At 36.0% G+C, this 22191-nt stretch overlaps 2 protein-coding genes across 4 annotated transcripts; one reads left to right on the top strand and one right to left on the bottom strand.

Moving 5' to 3' along the window:
• The first annotated feature begins 1039 nt into the window (after positions 1–1039).
• On the top strand, positions 1040–9599 carry LOC100891156. Its single transcript, XM_003725046.3, has 4 exons — positions 1040–1310; positions 2896–3287; positions 5060–5153; positions 6940–9599. Exons 1-4 carry the CDS (start codon positions 1194–1196, stop codon positions 6964–6966), a joined length of 630 nt encoding a protein of 209 aa, XP_003725094.2. The 5' UTR covers positions 1040–1193; the 3' UTR covers positions 6967–9599.
• A 928-nt stretch (positions 9600–10527) lies between these two features.
• Positions 10528–21842, bottom strand: LOC115924478. 3 transcript variants are annotated; one of them, XM_030986641.1, is made up of 4 exons: positions 21307–21842; positions 15195–15344; positions 13868–13952; positions 10528–13435 (listed from the first exon to the last, which is right to left on the bottom strand). In XM_030986641.1, the coding sequence occupies exons 2-4, from the start codon at positions 15328–15330 to the stop codon at positions 12349–12351; spliced, it is 1308 nt and encodes a 435-aa protein (XP_030842501.1). In that variant the 5' UTR covers positions 15331–15344; positions 21307–21842; the 3' UTR covers positions 10528–12348. The 3 variants fall into 3 exon arrangements, with proteins under 3 accessions (XP_030842501.1, XP_030842502.1, XP_030842500.1); XM_030986642.1 differs by lacking the exon at positions 21307–21842 and adding an exon at positions 20841–21100 and having other exon boundaries at positions 10528–13417; XM_030986640.1 differs by lacking the exon at positions 21307–21842 and adding an exon at positions 20841–21099.
• Positions 21843–22191: the final 349 nt, after the last annotated feature.

Below are 22191 nucleotides of genomic sequence, written 5' to 3'. Positions count from 1 at the left end.
TTTATCACTTATTGATCTTTCTTGGCAATTTCCTATATCTCTATCTCATCAGATAGAGATATTAGAATGTTTGCCCTTTTCTAAAAAGTATTAATAAGTAAGACCCGTACTCATTAAAGGTGAATGATGCCACCTTCTCACTAAATGTAAACATGGAATGAATCTTAACTAAACAATTTTTTGGGTTCAAACACACATGTATTACATGAATTGTGATATTGTTGTCATTACTGACTCTATACGGATGGCTATTCTTTACTATCGGTTCGATTACAATAGGCCTTCTATTAATAACCAATCATGATACCTTCGTGTTTATTTCTTCGATTTATAGATAAAGGTAATTAATCTATAACAATTAATCAACACAAATAATCAAATGAAAAATTCCTCAACTAATAGTTTGTAACAGCATCTTATTTACAAACTAATAAATGTCTGTACATACAATAAAGATATTAAAAATGCGAATGGTATTTCTCGAATAATCCGCTTGGTATGAGGATACCTATTAATTTGCATACTTGTATACATATATAATTACATATATGTGTGTGTATTTTTTTTATTATTTTGTTTGGTTGCTGTTATCTGTTTTTATTGATGATTGTTATTGAATAGCCTTGTTACCAAAGAGGGCCTCGTGGAAGACCACCATGATTGGTTAAACGTTTCACCCTGTATAAATATCAAAAATAAGTAAATAGATGAAATAAGATTAATAATTTCTTTTCATACCATGAATATTTTGATTATAATGTTCTTTTCGTGTACAACGCATTAAGAACCGATTAATGTGATAACTGAATGATTTTAACTGATGTTAACCGTAGTCCACTTGTTATCATGTAACAACTATTGCCAGATGAAATAAGCATACTGAAAACAAAGGGGAAAAGTATAACATACTCTCTTGAAGATATCATTTTGATGGTGTGTGATCCCAATGATACAATACCTTAAGTACCTATATTGAAGAAAATATGTCATGCACATTAAAATGCTTATTTGTTTATTATAACATGTTGATTCATTTGAACTATAGCAGAAATAGATACGAAATAATCAGACTTAGTGAATGATAAAGTTACTGAGATGCAGATTCATCTGATATTTGCTTTGATTTAAAAAGGTGTTTATTCACTTTGGTGTGAACTGATAAAATTGTCTTTGTACAGATCCAGACGCTGAGTATGGGGTTAGTTTCCATAACTCCGTGTCAACTACGCTCCATTCTCTCGCTACCAAGCCTCCAGTCACTCAGCTTGACGGATATCAGATCAGTTGACATGGACGATGGAGAGACACTGGTATGTATTTCTATTCCAAGGTTGAAGTCAAAATCCTCTTTTGTTCCAAGGTCAAAAGAAAGGGGTTCAGAAAAACTAAACAGACTAAATATGAAAGCTAAAGGAATCGCCGAAAGAATAACATATTTTTTCTTGAAATCAAGTTAACAACGACATACTACGGGGTTAGTAAATATTTATTAAATCTTGTACAGATATAAAATATCTATACATTCACTGTAATAAGTTTCTCAATTTGGGATGAAGTGTAACCATGCATATTTTCTTAAAACTCGTTAAAAAACGATTGATGAATGATTGCCGCTTGCTATTTTCTAAAGAGATTTTTGTTGATTATGTTTTCATCATTAAACGTTAAACTTTCAACAATGTGAAATCATTTAAATGATTTGATTTAGTCTGGCTGAACGAACATCACAATACAAAAAGATGATAATGAGTAGTAAAAGGTCATCTTCCACTGAAAAGGAGGACCCTCGTTAGTTAATTGACTTTGGTCATGTTGGTGGAAAAGGACAAAATTAAGAAACATTTTTAGAAGGTTTCAGAAACAGCTGGAAAAGAATACACGTTATGAAATAGTGAACGTCGATAATGCTAATGATGTGGAAAAAAAAACTTGTATCGGCAATGCAGTCATGATGTGTTATGTCATACAGGGGGTAATCCACTAATTGTTTTGTATCCAAAATACCGTTAACACCTTTTCTAGAGTCTTTTGATAGACAAACCTTTTTGTAAAGGAAGGGCAGTATACGTTTATGCCTAATGTCCAAAACCTCGTGAGTCTTCTCATTCTATAATATATCCCAAGTTGGCCACCCAATATTCCAATGTGCATCTCTTTTTTATCTTCATAAAACATTAACCACATACATCTGTGAATTTTGATGTACACCCCTCTTTCTTTTTTCTTCTTTCTCTCTCTCTCTCTCTCTCTCTCCTTCCCCTTTAACCAATATTTGTTCCACCATTTTCGTATTATTATGTATCCATTGAGGGTAGTCATGCTATCAAGCTTTGCTTACTTTGTAAACCCTCCTGTTTGATGTTTTCGATAAGTAACTTTATTCGACATTATATTCTTTTGAAATGTGTAAAATTTGCAATATTTTGTTTGTTATATATTTGTAAAAATGCAAAAGAAAAATAGAATAAAACAGAAATAAATAAATCAAATCAAATTAATTCAAACATAATCTGCTGGATCACTAAATTGGAAAACATAGAGGTATTTGTATTATTTTGGAAAAGTTAATCGGTTATAGTTGATCCGGAATGGCATCTTACATGCCTGTAATGTTAATGGAACAAACTCTAAATCATTCACAATCTCGGCATCCAAAAGTTTTAAAATGTTGTATTCTTTGTCCCATTTCCCAAAAAAATACGCGTTTCTTTATTTCTTCTTACTTTAAACTGATGAAAACCCTCTAGTATTATCATTATATATTTGTAGAATATTTACCAAGCATGAACTGAACAGTAAAAGTACTATATTAAAATCATAATGAGTCAGTTTATCTAATATAATTTCTTACATTGACGTTGGTTTCCATTCATTATTCACCGCTGTTTCATGTAGAATCGTCAAATAACCTCAGTAGATGAGCTATCTGTGGACGGTAAGCATGTGACCAGTCTGTGGAATCTTGGACTTCATACATCATGTCCCCGAGTGAAAACTCTGAAACTTTTCTGGTCAAGACGGAGAAATGTCTCATCACATATCGTAACATCAGATATCGTCACAACGGCCTGCTGTCCATTCCATAATCTAACTCACCTTCACATCCAGGCACTCCAGCCTTATAAATCATGTACTATACTGGATGATCCCGTATCGTTCTGCAAGGCGGTTAAAACATCATGTCCTCGGCTCACCAAGCTGTCCCTTACCTGCATTGACCTGTACACCAAGAAGGCAGCTGAGATCATCCAACTCATGAAGACTCATCCTCACCTGACAAGCATAGAGTGAGTCTCATTTTGATTTACCAGGGTAATGATTGCCACATAATAATCAAAATCTTCGAAATTTTCATGTACAACACATCTTCGTGTTCTTTACCATTCTCTCTCTCCCCTCTCTCTCCCCCCCCTCTCTCTCTCTATCTCTCTCAGTCCCTTTCTATCCCACTTTTGAGAACTAGGAATCCATGTGATACTCTAAGTAACATAATATCGGTTTGAGAAAATTCCGTAATATGAACAAAGAATTATTGTCTTATGAAAAATATGCATTTAAATACTTAATTCAAAGGGTTTTAGCTCTTCAAGGGATGTTTTAAGGTCAGTTAACACAATAAAACAAAAATTAAGAGACAATATCAAACTGTTAAAAATTCATATTTTCATCTCAAAATATTTGTAAATAACCAATGTGAACAAATCAAGTGTTCAATGAAATATTTTCAATGTCAACAAAACGATGGAAATGTTTTAAAATCAACATTAGGATTAATGTTTGCAAAATATGCAAAAAGCTTTCAGCAGAGAGATGTCAAAATTCATATTTTTATCATAATCTGCCTTCCAAGATCCCAGGTAAATCAATTCAAATAATATCATGGATATTGGCATTGTCCCACCGAACAGGATGAATACATTTCAAGATGGGTTGGAGCAGTACTTTATGCATAGTATGCAAATTAAGTATTCATTTCTTGGTATTAAAATGGAAAGTTTTAATTCTACTTTATATTTCCATATAATCATGATAGCTCAATATTTGTAATGTAAATCAGAAAACTATTCCACCATGTCTAGAGACCCGTAATACGTTAATTGTTATAAGAGTGTACTTGGATGCAATATAATACAAACATATATTTACAAAACATTTTAATGGTGGAAGCTATGAAATAATATTAATATGTCATTTCCTTTTTGATGAACGCTCATTTGCATATTGTTGTGATAAATTGTGTTAAGTCTGTACACGAACATCTAGACCATTGGATTATTTACAACGATATTAAGATGAACATATTTAAATTTTAATTTCTTCCATACCTTTAGATATAGAATTTATGCTTACATGGTGTTGGTACAACCTAGATACCTGATTCTAAATATGTTTTATCTTATAAGCATTATAAGCATGATCAGAGGAAAACTATCGTTAATTTAACACACTTGAATTTGTTATCAAAAGGAGTTCGACTAGGACAACACTTTGCTCCACAAGCCACCTACCGTTATTACTGGTTAATTAGTTTGGGGTAGTTGCATTTAGGTTTTGAATGCAGGGAGCTTTATAGGTTTTTTTAAACAATGGTTTACATGATCTGATGATCTCTTCATTTCAGGATTTATTCATACCAATTTAATTTAATTAAGGGCATAAAGGCGATCGGCTTGTAAAAGTCATGAGATTCCTGAGTGACTGAACTAAAGGTTCATAATTATGATTGCATCATGAGCTAAATCCAGGATTTTGTTTCAGAATCTGAGGCAATGTTACCGAGTCACTTTAAGATAAATTTAAATTCAATACTTTATTTATTTTATTCATCATGATGTTCATAGACCTGCTGTATCCTACATGCACAGTTATGATACCATGGTTTGCAGTCATGCAATCTAAATACAGAGCAAAATTATGCAAGGTCCGATGTGTAATAAATTGTCATCTATTCTCACATCATATAGCATACATCTCTGATGGTATCGTACTTCAGGTTAGTTCAGAAGATAATGTATTCCCCCCACCCGAAATATACTTTTTTAAATTCTTATTACTATAGGTTGGATTTGTGTCGTACGAGCGCGGATCTGGATCCACTGATTTCTGAGGTAAACAGTGAAGGCAAGCTGACTGTCACCGTGAAGCATGGTGTGGTAAGATATACCAATGGGTTACATGCCCATCCTCCGACTGATTCTTCTCCCTCTTTCATTCCATCGATTCAAAGTAGGCTATTTGTTATTATCCACATTTAACTCCGCCCTATCGGTACCCAAGAATAACCAATACCAATAATTTAAGCTGTCCTTAATATGTTAATTCCGGTCTGATTCAAATGATCACTTCTAGCAAAAGCTTTGTTCTTGATCTGTGTAATGATATCCGGAAACTGAAATATAACAACACAGAAAAAAAGGCTTTTCACAACTATATGACATTTTTTTTTAGTTAAAGAGTACTTTTTCTTCGTTTACATGATGTAGCCTATAAGGAGAAAACGCTCATTGTACTTCGTCTTCTTGTTTTAAAAGCGATATGACCTTAAAACCTGATGAAAGGAAGACAAATTTCCGTTATACTAGCTATAGCTCTACTGAAAGAAATGAGTCAAATGATCATATAGCATGCATCTCAGCAAATTAAAATGATGATATGAGTGAGTCAAATTAGAACCATGGCGAAAAGTAGAATGGTAAAACATGCTTCTTAAAATACTGCAATATCCATGAGTTTGAATATAGGATATATATTGGAGAGAAATTCCAACTAAAGTCGCACTGCTCTACCTTAACAAACATAAACTACACTTTAATCGCACAATGGCAAAAAGTAGATGCATAAAACATACTGCTTACAATATAGCATGAGTTTGAACATACGAGTGTATATTGGAAAGAAGTTCCTTCGAATCACACTGTTTTTTTCAAAACATGTTAAAGATAAATAATGTTGTTTGTGGCCTGCATTTTTCAATCAAACTGCTTTTATCATTGTACTCTTAATTCTGCAATAGAAACAACAACAAATATGATTTCATGAAGAAATTATGACATTAAGATGGTACGGAGTGTAGGCATATATGTTTCAAATCTTCCCTGCCTGAAACGTAAGGCTGGTAGTACATTTCTGAACAAAAGTATTTCATCAATGTAAAATTGCTTGCAAATAGTAGTCAAATTTAAATCTAATTTTGGTTTTACCAAATGATATCCTAGCATTGCACATCAATTTCTCTCTTCTTCGAATGAAAACATGTGAATGAATACATCGCCTTAGTGATTGAAATTTAAAGGTTAACATAAATAAAAAAAAAAACCTATATAAATGGTTGTGAACTATTTACCCGATAGATATCTGACCTACATCAATTTCAATCTCTGAAACTTTTTTTTAAACTTATAATTTATTTTAAGAATGTCCCTTTTGTTATGAATAGTAGCTGCCCAAAGATGATTTTCTAAACATGCAAAACTCGACTTGATTTATATGTACTCCTTTCAATCCTATCATAAATGAAACCTTCTCTCTCTCCCCGCTCATCTCTGTCCCTTCTCTTTCTATGCTATTTGTTTAAATCTTGCTTCCTTCCTGACCTAATTTTCATGCATAGCTTCAATTTGTATGTATTCTTATTTTCATTTCCGAGAGGACGTAACTTTAAGCTTATGCTTAAGATTACCCATTTTATGTACATACCGTGTCATTATCATACATCTTAAGTTATAAGATTGTAAATATAAATATGTTGATTTATATGGAATAAATAAACATCTTATGAAATCGAATCAAACTATGATTATTATTTTAAAAAAAATAGAATACACCTCTCTCAAATTCAACTGCCAAAATGTATTGCTTATTTGAAAGGAACTTCATTTTTTAGAAAACCATCATTATATTTATATTATTTCTGGTATTCTTATGTTTCCATAATTATAGTGGAAGGATAGTGCAACGGTTATGTAATATGTGGTTTGGCCGTCAAGCAACAACGTATCAACGTTGGAAGATGATCCTCATCAGACCACGTGATGGCAGCAGACTACTACGGACTTCAAAAAATAACTTGTCAAGTGAGGCGGTAACCAGGCTACCCGAATAACTAACTGAAGGATATCTAAAGTTAAAATGCATGGAATATAGTATCATAAACATTAGAATACTTATGCCCTGTCTTGATACTTACATATACTAAAGCCAGAAACCTATTTCAATCACACTTGAAGCTTCAAGGTAAGCAAAAGTTTGACGGCTTGTGAACCCTTACCATTTAACATAATCATAAAAAGGGGTTTCCTAGCGACCATAAGTTGGGTTGCAATGTTAAAACAATCTTTTCCAATATAAACTAGAGCCTACAATATACAGGCTACACTCAGCAAACATGCTTTTACTTAGGCTTCTTCATTTCTTCTTCAGTTACAAGGAACAACAAACTACAAACAAATACAATTTATGTGAACTTATTTGTATCCAAAAAGAAATTGTATTGTTACTATCATTAGATTCCTGGTAAGTAGAACTGACAATGCAGAAGGTGAAATGTGAAATATTAAATGAATCGAACAGAAGCGATCTGATTTGAACAAATCTAAAATCTCAATAGATTGTTTGATAAACAATCCAACCGTTTGTGTACTCATATTTGATACACTGTCATAATGATATCACATTTATATCGCATTGTACTATCATAACAAGTTCATCAGGAATCTAATCCGTAAGGATCTGTTGATATATCCTTCATCTCGGTGATACATGTATTCTGTAAGAATTTCCGGTATACCACCCTGAGGATTTATTTCATGAACTACGGGTAACGTAATTTGTTTCGACTATTCCTGTTTAATTATTCATCCATTATCAAGAAAGATTGTTGAACAATACCATGTGTAGAATGTATATACTCGATCTAGACAAGCTTTAGACTTATTTCTGTCCAATCCAATCATTACTTGTTTTTTTAGATTAAAATATTGAACATATTTGTTCCCTAAATGTAATCGTCATAGCCAAGAAGTGAACATACTCATTTCTTGATAAGATGTACAAAAGCATGATAAATTATTTAATATGTATATGTGTGTAAATATATCATAATCATTATACATTGTATCATATATTTGTTTAGAATTATGCTTTTTGTTTTGTTTTGCTCTTCAGTCAAATGGAAAAAGAACATCCATGCACATTGAATTTAAATATTGTGTCATTACATCATTTCCCAGAATGGAGACATCTAACTAATCTTACTCCTAACTTTGATGTGATCTATTCTAGTTTGTGACATGTATCAATTTATACTCTATTGTACATTTATTTCCATTTATGTCTCTACTGTAATGATGGTTTTCGTTAATGCCTGTGTGGTAATGATTTTGTCATTTGATGTGCTGTACACCTGAACAACAGAAAGTGATAAGTTGAGTCTTGCAATGTGCGTTACGTTGTGAGAGATGTATTTCTTTCTGTTTGAGATGTATTGACAAAACATTGCTTTTATTACAGGCTCATTGATTGCCTTGAGTAATTCTGAAATCATATGAGAAATGATGAATTTATCTTTGTTATATTTCCAATGTTCAAGGATTTACAGGACTGCTGTAACGTGATATTTGATAGTGGAAACAAAGAATACTTATGAATATGGAAGCAGTATAGGACTTACAGAATATGAATTTGGTTTGTTTGTAAGAACAACAAATGTTTGTGACTATCTCATCAATAATTGTAGAGACAACAATTTCGTATATTTATCTAAGCAGTAAGAATGTCATTTGCTTTAAATGATTATTTTATCATATGATAAGCAACTTATTTGGTTATGTCGTAGACATTATAGATCCGTGGCTATATGGCCTTTTTATGTTTGTTGAAGTTGTGATGATTTGTTTATCAAGTATAAACAAAAAATGCTGTTAAGGTCTTTGTAAAAATATTTTGAGTGTTTGTGTGGAGCTAGCTGTTCTAAGATGTAATCGATTGTCAGCTCCAGGAGGACAACAGTTATGCTTGTTTTATATGTACGGCATGAAAGATGTATATTATTAATCCAAATACATTGTCATTATTCATATAATTATTCTTATTTTGTATATTGTGAGATTAATCAGCAAGAAGAGAATTTCATCTACAATGAAAATACGAAGTTTCATCGTTAAGATATTAATAATTTCGTGAACCAACCGTGACCCAAGACATCGAATGGTAACAAATGATATCCATTAACAAAAATCACTCAAGTGAAATTTCCCCAAAATGCAGACATTTCAAGACATAACATATTATTAGTGGTTTCTTTTTTCTCATAAGCCTAGGAAATTGTAAGTTGAAGAAAATATAATCCCTTCGACTTTTACCAACACTGATTTTGTGTGAGAGTTGTGTATTGTGTTTATTGTACGTGTGTACATAATAATAAATATACGCACTTTCAGGGAATTACAAACAGATTATATGTCTTTGTACATTTGTATAAAAGAGAATGATCGATCTATAACCGATTGAACTCATGGGATCCAAAATGTTTTTGTTGTTGAAAGATGGTAGAAGGGGATATATCTCAAGAAATTGAATAAAATAATTATGAAAGCCATTTACATTTTGAATATCGCCTCAGAGCTTTATTTACGTAAACTGAAATAAGTCGGATAAGAGGTGAGCGACATGAATAAAGACGGAGGGTAAAACACTTTTTACAGAAAAGAAGAAATGATTGGATTGGAAAGTGTATATGAAAGAGAGAAAAAGCGTGGTGTAAGTAGACGCTGACAGATGGAGACGGACACAGAGAGAGAAAGCAAGGGAATTACGAGAAAGAAAGCGAAAGCAAGGAAATTAAGAGAAAGAGAGAGAGCGAGAGAGAGAGAGATATATAAATATATAGGAATGAAATGCATACGAAAGCAAGAAAACACATAATTACGCAAAACAGTTTTAATGATCACTCCACATTTCAGAGACTTACCACTCAGAAATGCATGATGCAGATTAAAACGCTTCACCATCATAAACATCAACATAAACCTGTCAATTATATACATGAGTCCAGAAGAAGATCATGAGGTATAGAGAGAAAGCTTGACAAAACAATACAGGAGACACACAGCAAAAGCTACATACGATCGAGTCGTAATTACCACATCATTAATTCTTCCTACATAAAATTATATATGCCTTCCAAGTATGGAAAACCCACATCCGTTTGTTCGGGGACCATTAATCCCCCTTCCCCCTTTCTCTCTCTCTCTCTCTCTCTCTCTCTCTCAATCTCTCTCTCTCTCTCTCTCACTCTCTCTCTCTATCTCAATCTCCCTCTCTCTCTCTCCCTCTGTCTCTCTCCCTCTCTCTCTCTCAATCTCTCTCTCTCTCTCTCACGCGCGCGCGCTTTCCCCCCTCTCTCTCTCTCTCTATATATATGTATGATGTATGCATATACCACCTTAGCTTATCATTTTTTGTTTTGATGCCTCTGATTATCATGATAAAGCACTTTTAGACCGAGGAACAACATATCTTAGATGTGTGTCGAAAGGAGTGTGAAAACAAGTTACTATTCAATTCATTTATTTATCCTCGTTCAATTTTTCATATTCACAATGATGGTAATTTTTACATATCAACATACATATAGATCAATTTGCACAATACAATAGGCCTACATAAAAAAAAAAAAAAATTGAACTGTAAGAAAACGTTGCAATCGATTTGTTATGGCCTGCAAAGGCATTTCCAAACCACTCGCAATCTTGATATTGTGAAAGGTACTGAGTTTAAAGGTTCCAACAAGATCTTCAAAGCCTTTCTAGAAAAGTTGAAGAAAAGTGGAAAGGGTAACGTCAAACGACACCCGCCGGTGAGCCCAATTAACATGCAACGCATATAAGAAAGCCTGGATTTGAATACTGCCGAAGGGTTACAGCGGAAAGTCTTTATTGATATTATGATTTATTTTGCCAATCGTGGCCCAGAGAATGTCAGAGAAATGACACTAGATGATTTTGAGCTGCACACGGAGGAAAACGATCGCCGCCATTTTTCAGTGAGCGATAAACTGACCCAAAATCACTTTGACGATGATTAGCAGTCACAAACTGTACTCATATTTGAGATTCCAGGTCACCCAAGATGCCCAGTGAGTAATTTGATCAAGTACAAGAGTAAGTTGCACCCTCTTTGTCCATGGATGTGGCAAAGACCAAGATCCAAGGTCAATGAAGATGATCCCGAGTGGTATGTAAACATGCCAATAGGAGAAAAAAAATCAGCTGGGAGACTTTACCAAGATTAAATCTGCAAAAGCTGGATGTAGAAAGTACACAAACCACAGTAATTTCTAAGGGAAACGCTAATATGGTATTAAACTTGACCTTGGCTTGATTATTAGAAAGTCTCTGCATCCACGTTCAATGAAGGCGCTATTCGACTACCCTATAATGTGTGTATAAAGAATTCATTACACTGTACATATGACGCTGGATAGATTATTATGATAATTTAAGAATAACACTAACGTTCACTCGAAATAATTTTTCTTTGATGACAATAGTGCCTTCTATGGTCATTTAATGTGATGACACGTGGTGCTTATGCGCCCCTGTCGGCAGGGCTTGGCCAATATCCGGCGATAGCTGTATGCTCCCGAGTAAGCCAAAATCTCGCAAAACGAGAATTCACGAGAGTACGTACGTGTGGAACGGGGTTCTGCGCCTCGAACCTCATTAAGCCTAATTTGCATACGCTCTGCCGCGGACTGACTGCTTTTTAGCAATACCGATATGTTGATATTTGTGCTGAATATTCATAGTAAATATCATCATTCCTTGTTCACTAATCAAAACGAGTAATGAATTCTATTTAGTTCTAGATTGAGTGTAAATTTGCTCGCATAAAAATCCTCATGATAAAGTTCCCGTTTGGTGATACATCTATTATGTCGTGATAGATTGAACCCCCCGAACAAACTATACCACAGACCACGCAATAGAGTGTCAAATGTACAATTATCTTATATCATACACACTAATACGCGTGAACCCAAATTTCGATTGAAAAATAATGAATCGAAGAGCTGAGATAAACATGTCATTATTTTGTTTATGTTCTAACTGTTTCTTGGTTAATGTTTTAAAGATTAATTGTTTATGTATGACTTAAGCGTTCAATTGAAACAATAAAGAATATTGAAAAAAAAACATACCACACCACTCTAACGCTTAATACGGATATTACTCTAAGCGCTTTACATATTTTATTATTTACAAATTAATGAGCCTCTGCCAACTTTATACTTCAACATAATGGGGGGTGGGGTGGGGGGGGGGGAAGGGGCTACTACTATTTTATCTCTCATCCGATATTCTTTATTCGAGAATATTCTTCTTTTTGAAGTTTCATGATCTCTAGAGCTTTCTCGTAAATCATAATATCTTCATACAACGCTTCTCTTACTTCTGCACTATTAAGTAAGTCAATTTTCATTTGTTTTATTGTCGTATCTTCCTCTTTTACTCTAGCCCCGCCCGTGTTAAGGGGAACGGAATAATCAGCTGTAAAATTCATTTGATAAGCTTCTCCAAAGAGCTCTAGAGATACCCGATAGTCCTCCAACAATCCTATTACCGCGAACCAGTTCTCTAGGTTATCAAGGATATAGTGTAGAAGTGCACGACGCTGCTCATTTGTTAAGGCCTCTTTATGAAGAGCTTTTTGTCGAAACCAACACGTGTCCTCGTGCCGATGCACGTATTGGATGATATCTTTCGTGTGATCCTGATAGAGTTTTACGTACTCATCGGAACTGGAGTCATTCCTACAAGTGTCCGGGTGCACAAGAATTAGATTGAAGAAGTGACTGCCTTGATGAATCGCCCAAGCAGTGATGGACACGTCTTTGGGTCTCACTGGTCCGCACAGACGTGATGAGTATTTTGTAAAACAGAAGAAGTACGACGAAATGATCCTGTCATACGGATTACGAAGAACTGTCATGTATGAACAGGGCCTCTTATGCAATACATCACATATGCCAAAGCTGAAACCTCCACAGAAGAGTGTCGGCTTGGGTGTACGTCCCTTCTGGAGGAAGCGGTCAAATTCGCTGGTAGTTACACGGTTGGACATTTTAACTTCATTCATTCTTGCTTTTCGACGCACCTTCCTCAATACCGCCTTAGTTGTTGTCCCACCTGCTTTATGAAGGTGCACAAAAGCAATGTTGCACTTAGCGTAATCCTCTCCCATTCCAGATCTCAACCCATGAATGTAATAATTTGGCAAGCCCTTCCTATGCTGTGTAACATTGGCCAGTAGAGAAAATGTCGGACTGGCACTTTGGTCAGCCATGAGTTGGACCAATGTCCTGGTGTTCATAGTACGTTCGGCACGGTATTCATGCACACCTCCATGTTCTTCGGTTCTTCTCCCATCATTATTTCTGAAAGAAAAGAATAACAAGAAAAAAGGATGAAATGATACATGTACATGGCACATCATTATACACGGTCTTAAGATTATAATAATATATGTACCAGATTGTATAACATGATTGAGAACGTAACCGCAAATACTTGTTTGTGTTATAATTCTTTTGGGTGAAATGGCACCTTAGATGTAGAGACAGATTTCCGCTCTCTCTCTCTCTCTCTCTCTCTCTCTCTCTCCATCTCTCTCTCTCTCTCTCACACACACACTCTCTCTCTCTGTCTCTCTCTTAACTAGTTCATACGAATATAATGTATGCACAGTGTTTGTATTAAGACTATTTCTGTTTCTTTTTTCAATATCTTAGGTTATTCATTGTATTGCAGTGTACTGTATTGTTTTGTTGTTTGTTCGTTTTGTTTTGAAAAGGAAAGAACAAACTTACCCACTGACAGGCTCAGCCTCATACCAGCCGGACTCGGGAATGGGATTTACCGAAGACGTACTCACACCGCGTTGAAGCCAATTACCTGATCAAGCGTAATCATTGAGACTTAGATTAATGAATATGATATTATTTGATTCATTTCATTCATATGAACTTCATTTCATCATTCACCTTGTCTATTTATACAAATTGGGTCTATATTCATAAGGAAAGTACTTCTTTGCCTAAATCACATTGAGCATTTGCAGGCAGTTATCTAAAATTCCAGGTCTTTAAAATGGTAACTGTTACATAATCTCATTCAAGACGTGTTCTCTAATATCCTGACAGATTATTATCAATTAATAATAATTAGATTTATTTATAAAGCTCAGCTACTTTATAGATATAGTCCACTGCGCTATATGATGAAACCAAAACTCATAACAATGCTACCTTACAGACACACAATACACTTTACAGGGTCCTCATCTTTTTCACTTTTTGATAACAAATACTGCTGCATGAATGGGAAATTAGTACGTTTGGGGGGAGGGGGAATATTGCAGGTGATAACGGTTGAAGTAATTATAAGATGATGACGTGGATCCGAATCAAATTATTGTTTGAAAGTGTACACGTGACCAGACATTCATTTTGCCTAACGCGCAATTTGGATAATAACCAGTCATTATCTAATTCTAATGACCGGTCATTAGTAAAATCATGTTTAATATAAAACATCAATTTATGAAACAAATTAAAACATAATTTTATAAAACAAATAAAACATAATCTTATACAAAAAATAGTATACTTCATTTTGTTCAGGCATTAGTAAAATTAACCACACTCGGTACCTTCAAAACAGTCCAAACACCCTCGGCTACCGCTTAGGGCGTGTTAGACTGTTCGGAAGGTACCTTGTGTGGGTACTTCTTACTAATGCCCTCACTGCTGTGTATTATTCGTATACTACTATCCCGAATGTGTAAAGTTCGAACCTATCTAAGTAGATTAGGCCATTGTTTTATGAAGATAAGTTTAGTGGCGGAGGACGCTTCAAGCTATTTTGTTTGTTTTACTTTACAGGGGTCATGTCTTTATTCCCTGTGCATGGAGGTCATCCCAGTAAACGGAAAGCCTGCGAGACTGACAGCCCACGAGACCGACAGTCCACTACGAGGGAGGCAAAAACAAAGGAAATATAGAAATGAAGAATTTCCAAAATATCCTAGAGACTATGAGCCTATAAAGAGACCGACAAAACAAAGAAAAACATGTGGGAAGATAGTGGACTGTCGCTCTTGTGGACGTCGGTAAAGTTAACCCTCGTAGAACTTACCTTTTATCGAATAGACGAACACCATGAAGGCAATCGAGAGAAGCACAGATATGTTCAGCAGGTATTTTGAACTCCTCAACGCGGATTGGCATCTTCTTATCCAGCCCTGGCCATGTGTGACACCGAACTGATCCATCACGCTTCATACACCTGTTTAAGAGCAAATGTTGGATTCTATTAATAATAATAATTATTCTTGCTTATATAGCGCCTAACACTTACTTTATCAGAAGTCTCTAAGCGCTCTACAATAATGCAGCATAATTACCCTGGCTTTAGCAGTGCAGCTGTTACGCGCGCTGCGTTTCAAGGAATAAATTCCTATCAGGTACCCATTTACTTCACCTGGGTAGAGTGTGGCAAATCTAGATCAATGTCTTGCCAAAGGACATCAGTGCGGCGGCGAGACTCGATCCGCGGACCTTGTGATCGACAGTCCGGCGACGTATCCACTTCGTTGCACCGTTCTCGAAAATAATCCTCGTCTGAATTCAGTTCCCCCCCCCCTCTCCCGCGCGAAGCGCGGAAGCTTTTACGTTTCATTAAATCATTAGAGAAAGAAGACGATTCGTTGTACCGTTCTCGACTCTCAATCCTCATCTGAATTAAGTTGCCCCCCCTCCCGCGCAAAGCGCGGAAGCTTTTACCTTTCATTAAATCATTAGGGAAAGAAGGAGATTCGTTGTACCGTTCTCGAAAATAATCCTCGTCTGAATTCAGTTTACCCCCCCTCCCGCGCGAAGCGCGGAAGCTTTTACGTTTCATTAAATCATTAGAAAAAGAAGACGATTTGTATTACCATTCTCGGCTCTTATTCCTTGTCTGAATTCAGTCTCCCCTCTCCGCGAAGCACGGAAGCTTTGACGTTTCATTAAATTATTAGAAAAAAAAGAAGACGATTCGGGGGGGGGGGGGGGGGTAGTGAGCACATTTTTTTTGGGGGGGGTCCTCGAAAATTTAAAAAATTGCACCCCTCCTTGAGCGACAGGGGGGGGGGGCCCAAACCCCCAAAAAGGTAAAAAAATCACGTGTTTTTACATGATTTTTTTTCTCAGGGGGGGGGGTCCGGGCCCCCCCCCCCTGGATCCGCCACTGCTTGGATCCCTTGGCTGGGTCCCGCGGGCAGAGCCCCCGGAAGCTCAGGGGTTTTAGGCGTTTAATTACGCATTTTTTAAAACTTATTTTGTTGTGACACTGGCAATTAACTATTCTTTCTTTCTTGCTCTCTTTCTTTCTCTTTAATATTCTTTTTCAAAAAAGTGGAGGGGGGGGGGGGAGGGAGCTAGAGGCTCCCGATCTCCGCCGTTCCGCAGGCCCTGACATGTAGGCATCTCAAGAAGCATATTTCTTGCCTGGCTGTAAATTTAGGAATTCGTCATTTTACAACAAACGCATAAAAAGTATAATTTACTACAAAATGAGGAAAAATCTCTGAAATTATGTCATTTCAGCATTATGTGTTAACCACCGCTATGGAATTAGAAAAAAAACCACGTTTAAATTTTATTTCCCCGAGCGCCCTCCCGATCAGTACGCCAGTGCCCCGCTCCCCCCCCCCCCCCCCCCCTGAGCTACACTTTCTTGGCGGAAAAATCGCAACTGATCTCCCCTACCTTTCTTCTTTCTCTTTTTTTTTCTGTCCCTTTCTCTCCTCTTTCCCCTTCCCTTCCCTTCCTTCTCTCTCTTAGATTTGCTTTGGGGGGGGGGGGGGGGGGGGGGAGGCAAGGTCCTTTCGGCCCCACCCTTCTCCACACGTTGTTGGCGGGATTAACCGCAAGTGATCTATTTCCCCTTCTTTTCACCCTTTTTTTCCTTCTTCCTCTTTTTCGGTCCCTTTTAGCTCTCCTTTTTTCCTTTTTAGCGGGGGCGGGGGGAGGCAAGGGCTTTTTGCCCCACCCCACCCCGATCCACAACTTGTTGGCGGGAAAATTACAACTGATACCCTCTTCTTTTCTTTTCTTCTTCCTCAATTTTCCTTTCCTTTATCTCCTCTTTTCCTTTTTTCTTTCCATTTCCTTCCTTCTCTCTTATTTTTTTGATGGGGGGGGGGGGGGGGGTGGGAGGCAACAGCCTGGGAGGCGAGGCCCTTTCGCCCCCCCCGATCTCCTTCTTCCCCCGTTTCTTTTCTTCTTCCTCTTCTTTCTTTCCCTTTTTCTCCTCTTTCCCTTCTTTTCCTTCTCTCTCTCTCTCTCTCTTTTTTCCTCCTGTTTTTTCCTTTTTTGTTTTACTTCCTTTCCCCCTTCTTATGGTCTCCCTTTTTTCTTACTCGGGGGGGGGGGGGGGGCCGGCCGCCCCCCGCCCCCCCCCCCCCCTGGATCCGCCACTGGGGACATGTTACCCTTAATGGTTCAATCATGCACCTTTAGGGGTGCAAACCGATGCAACACTAGCAGTACCTTTATGGGTTCAATCCTGCACCCTTTAAGAGGGTGCCAGATTGCACCTTTTAGGAGACATGTTAGTAGGGGGATCACAATGCCTGTGCACACAGTTTGACCCATGCACACACACACACAACAGCAGTCAGTTGGTAGAAATAGCAATTTTTGTAAATTTATTTCAAAAAAACTAAACAATATTTTAAAAATTGTATTTCACATATATTTCAAGCATACCTTTAACTACAATTCTGTGTAGTGCCATTGTTATAGGCATGTGGGAAATATGTTAAATTATTTAATTAGAATATTGTCTTTTCAGCCATGTGTGACATGGCCTGCTGATCGCCCATTGACTAGCATTGTTATTCTGCGTGGTGAAAATGCACCTCAATGTATAAAAATCCCCTACAAAATATGCAATATCCTCATGTGTTTCACTCATTAAATCAAATTGTTGTTTACACTCAAGGTAGCCACAACTGTATTGGGGTCACTAAACTTCTTGTTACTCTGAAATTCAGTCCCTGTGGAATGTTATGGCCTGTTGAATGGTTTCTCGGAAAATCGTCATAAATCCTCAAATCTGACATCTTTTAAATAGGCAAATATACTGTGATGTAGCTGAAAGTCTGCAAATTCTTATCATATGATCGGTTTTTCTGAATAATTTGTGAAACACATGAAGGAATAACTGTGACGGTGATCCAAGTAATTTCCATGGCCATATTTTATTGGCATTGCAAAAATATTTGGAATTTAAGGTTAATATTTGGTGTAAATATGATCCATGAATAAATGATTTAAAAAATGCCCAAAAAATGAACGGTTTGACTTTCCTAATTAGCATAATGAGTGCGCGAATATATAATCAGCTGAAATGACCTAATTTTCATATTTGATGAATATTCATGATTTTTTAATATTTCAAATGAAATATATTTCCATACCTGTCTGATATACATAGGTTTCACTGATGTATCATGTTCGGTTTTGATTTGATTACAGATGCGCATATTAATTAGGCGGACTTGGTTATTTTCACAACTTTTTCATATCTGCAGATTCGCAAAAAATGGCAAAAATTACTTATTTTGTTGGCTTCTGTTTTCAAAACGGTAATAGGTATATGAATTTTCTTTTTCTGTATTTTTTACCACAAAGATGATATTTTAGTGTCTGATAATTTAATTTGTTATTTGTGTCCAAGAAAGTGATGAATTAACTTTGTCGAATTTGACCATTTCTGGGAGGTTTTTCGGTAATGTTGCGATATCAAAAAAATGGTATAAAATTACAACGCATTGACCGATTTCAATTCTGTTTTTTGTTTTTTGAAGCTTTCATAAAGCTTGATCATTTGCAATCATCAGAAAACATGTGTTTGTTGTACTTATTTTTGGTGTGCTATACCTAATGTTAGTACCCTTAATGGTTCAATCCTGCTCCATTATTGGTGCAAACCGATGCAATAGCAGCATCTTTAGGGGTTCAATCCTGCACCCATTAAAAGGTGCAATCCTGCATCCATACTTGTGGGATACTTGTGAAAATTGCTCGTACACAAATACATATTAGACATGCACGTTGTTTCTTGGTTAGTAATCATATAATCAATATATCTATTGCTAAAACGTGAATGTAATTGTAACATGATCAGACAAAATAATCTATTGGTTAATGATTGCCGAAGGAAAATACAAATCACAAAATTGGTGTGCATTGTCATAATTTGCTTAACAAATCATGATGAATGTATTTTTATGTTGAACACGTGTAAAGTAATCATGAATATGCATGCAATATGAAAACTTTTATTTTGCACCCTTTTTTGGTCGGTAGGGTTCATTTTTGTGGGAAGGGTGCTAAATATTATATTGCAACCTTTTTTGCACCCCTTTTCCTTCAAAAGGGTTCATTTTTATGTAAAGGGTGCAAACTCTTATTTTGCACCCTTTTTTGCACTTTTTTTTTAGAGTGACTACTACTATTACATGTACTACTACTATCACTACTACTAATAATAATAATAGAGGGTTCTGTTCTTGTATGGTGCTCATGTCTCAGACTTGACATTCCTAGCGCTCCACAATTATTACCCTGGCTTTAGCATGGATGCCATTATGCAGCTTTCCGATAGCAAGTCAAGGAGTTAAACGGCAAGTCCGGCTAATTCGCAAAAATCGAATTGAAGAAATTGAGAAAAACTAAACAAACGAAACAGTAAAGGTTTCATCAAAAGTGCCGGAATACATTAGAAATATAGAAACATACGAAAAGTTCAGAAGTAATTTGAAAAGATACTTATTAAGCATTTTGTAAAATCTCTCACTTATGAACCCAGTGCACCATTTCCACTCCCTCTGTATTCTGGGACCCGTTTCACAAAGCCTTTTTTTAATGACAAATGACAAATATCAGTGACAAATCTGCTGATAACCAATCAGAAGCATGGATTTCGGTAGCTTATAAAAAATACTGTCATTTGTCACTGATGACAAGTTTTGTGAAACGGGGCCCAGATCTGTATAGGGCGCGTAGAGACATTCAATCATGCCTATGCGTTATGCACTATACAAACACTTTTAATTATTGTTAATATTTTCCATTGAAACGCAATAGGTTGTCGCCGAGAAAGGCTGCCCTGATATCACGCCAGTGATAGCAAACTTATATTGTCCGTTTTCTAGTTCAGGTAAACCCGATCTAAGAAATAATACAGTCAAAGATAGACCTCGGACTGACTTCCTGCATTGCAAAGCATTGCACCGAATTTTGAACAAAACAGTTTAAACCTAGTATCGAGTTTATATTTTAGGAGAACTAGTAGAGTTTGTCCCGATGGATTCTTCAAGCGCATGTAGAAGAAATCCACTTTTACACTCTTTGTCCAGTAGTGCCGTGTTTGTGCCATCAACCTGGATCGACCAAATCAATTGATTCATAATATATACAATATTTTTTTCGCCGTAACATGAGAGTAACATTAATCGCTTCATTCTTTTAATTAAATGTAATGTTAATTGATATTGTATAATTGTGTTAAGTGGGGCACGCTACAAGAGTCTTATCTCGCACCCCGGGGCAACGTGTCTGACACGGCCGGTTGTAGCAACTACTCCTTAGATCAAGATACATTTATCTTGATCTAAGGAGACACGAACGAACGAACTCTCGAGGCAAACTACTTCATTTAATAAAGTGTATATATATAAACACGCACACCCAATTACACAAACAAAACCAAACAGATACGAAACAAACTTACCAAAATAATCTGATAATACAGCTCAGCTATATGGAACTGGCCCCAGACCCATCACAAACATTACCACAAACGTGTTCGAGAAAGGATCACTGTATATATGTATGTAATTAGCTAGCTTTTAGTATGTAGACCAACGATCAAAATAGTTGCCTTCTTACAATTGAAAGACGGCGCTCCCGCATTACTGCCGAAATCGATAGCTTAGCGATTATTGTTAAGGATCAATATGCGAACATTGTATCCTGCATTGCACCAAATTTTGAACAAAACAGTTTAAACCGAGTATCGAGTTTATATCTTAGAAGAACTTGTAGAGTTCGTCCCGATGGATTCTTTGAGCGCTTGTAGAAGAAATCCACTTTTACACTCTCGAGGCAAACTACTTCATTTAATAAAGTGTATTATATATACAAACTCACACCCAATTACAAAAAAAAAAACCCAAACAGATACGAAACAAACTTACCAAAATAATCTGATAATACAGCTCAGCTATATGGAACTGGCCCCAGACCCATCACAAACATTACCACAAACGTATTCGAGAAAGGATCACTGTATATTATGTATATAATTAGCTAGCTTTTAGTATGTAGACCAACGATCGAAATAGTTGCCTTCTTACAATTGAAAAACGGCGCTTCAGCATCACTGCCAAAGTCGATAGCCTATAGAGATTATTGTTAAGGATCAATATGCGAACATTTTCAATGACTCAAACAAAGAGATGATTATTGATCAAAGTGCGTTTTGTGTTCTTGATGTATCTATACCAGCTCTCGTTGACGTTGAATAGGAAAGGAAGTCAATGGCATAATTTAGCAAAGTCATATAAATGCTTGCCTATCCCGTGATATGCTTTCGGATGGTGAACTGGTGAATCTCAGTTGGGATGTCACATTCCTTCATTTCAAGTCTATTAAATATCGGAAATTGGTTTATACACCGCTTAATATTCCATCCAGTATAGAAAAATATTACACCAGGGGGGTGTTTCACAAAGATCCCACGTCGAACTTAACTCTAAGTTGGACTTAAACATTATGGAGAGCCATTTGTAGCCTTAAAATAAAAATATAGGCCTATTCAAAAGCTAAAATTCAAGTATTTTAGACTTTTTATAAATTCCACATCAAGAACGTGAAATCTCCTTGATAATAGAAAATATGAATAATTTGTATAACATTTTATGCCTTTTAAAATAACTTTTACAAAATATGTTCATAGATGCTAACGGCTTTCCATAATTTTTAAGTCCAACTTAGAGATAAGTTCAACTTAGGATCTTTGTGAAACACCCCCCAGGTGAGAGTTATACAAGTCTTCTTCAGAGTGTGAGTATAAACAACTA

This window comes from Strongylocentrotus purpuratus, unplaced genomic scaffold (genome assembly GCF_000002235.5).
Source record: "Strongylocentrotus purpuratus isolate Spur 01 unplaced genomic scaffold, Spur_5.0 spur5_scaffold_16, whole genome shotgun sequence".
Taxonomy (NCBI): domain Eukaryota; kingdom Metazoa; phylum Echinodermata; class Echinoidea; order Camarodonta; family Strongylocentrotidae; genus Strongylocentrotus; species Strongylocentrotus purpuratus.
This window is presented reverse-complemented; position numbering and strand designations above follow the sequence as displayed.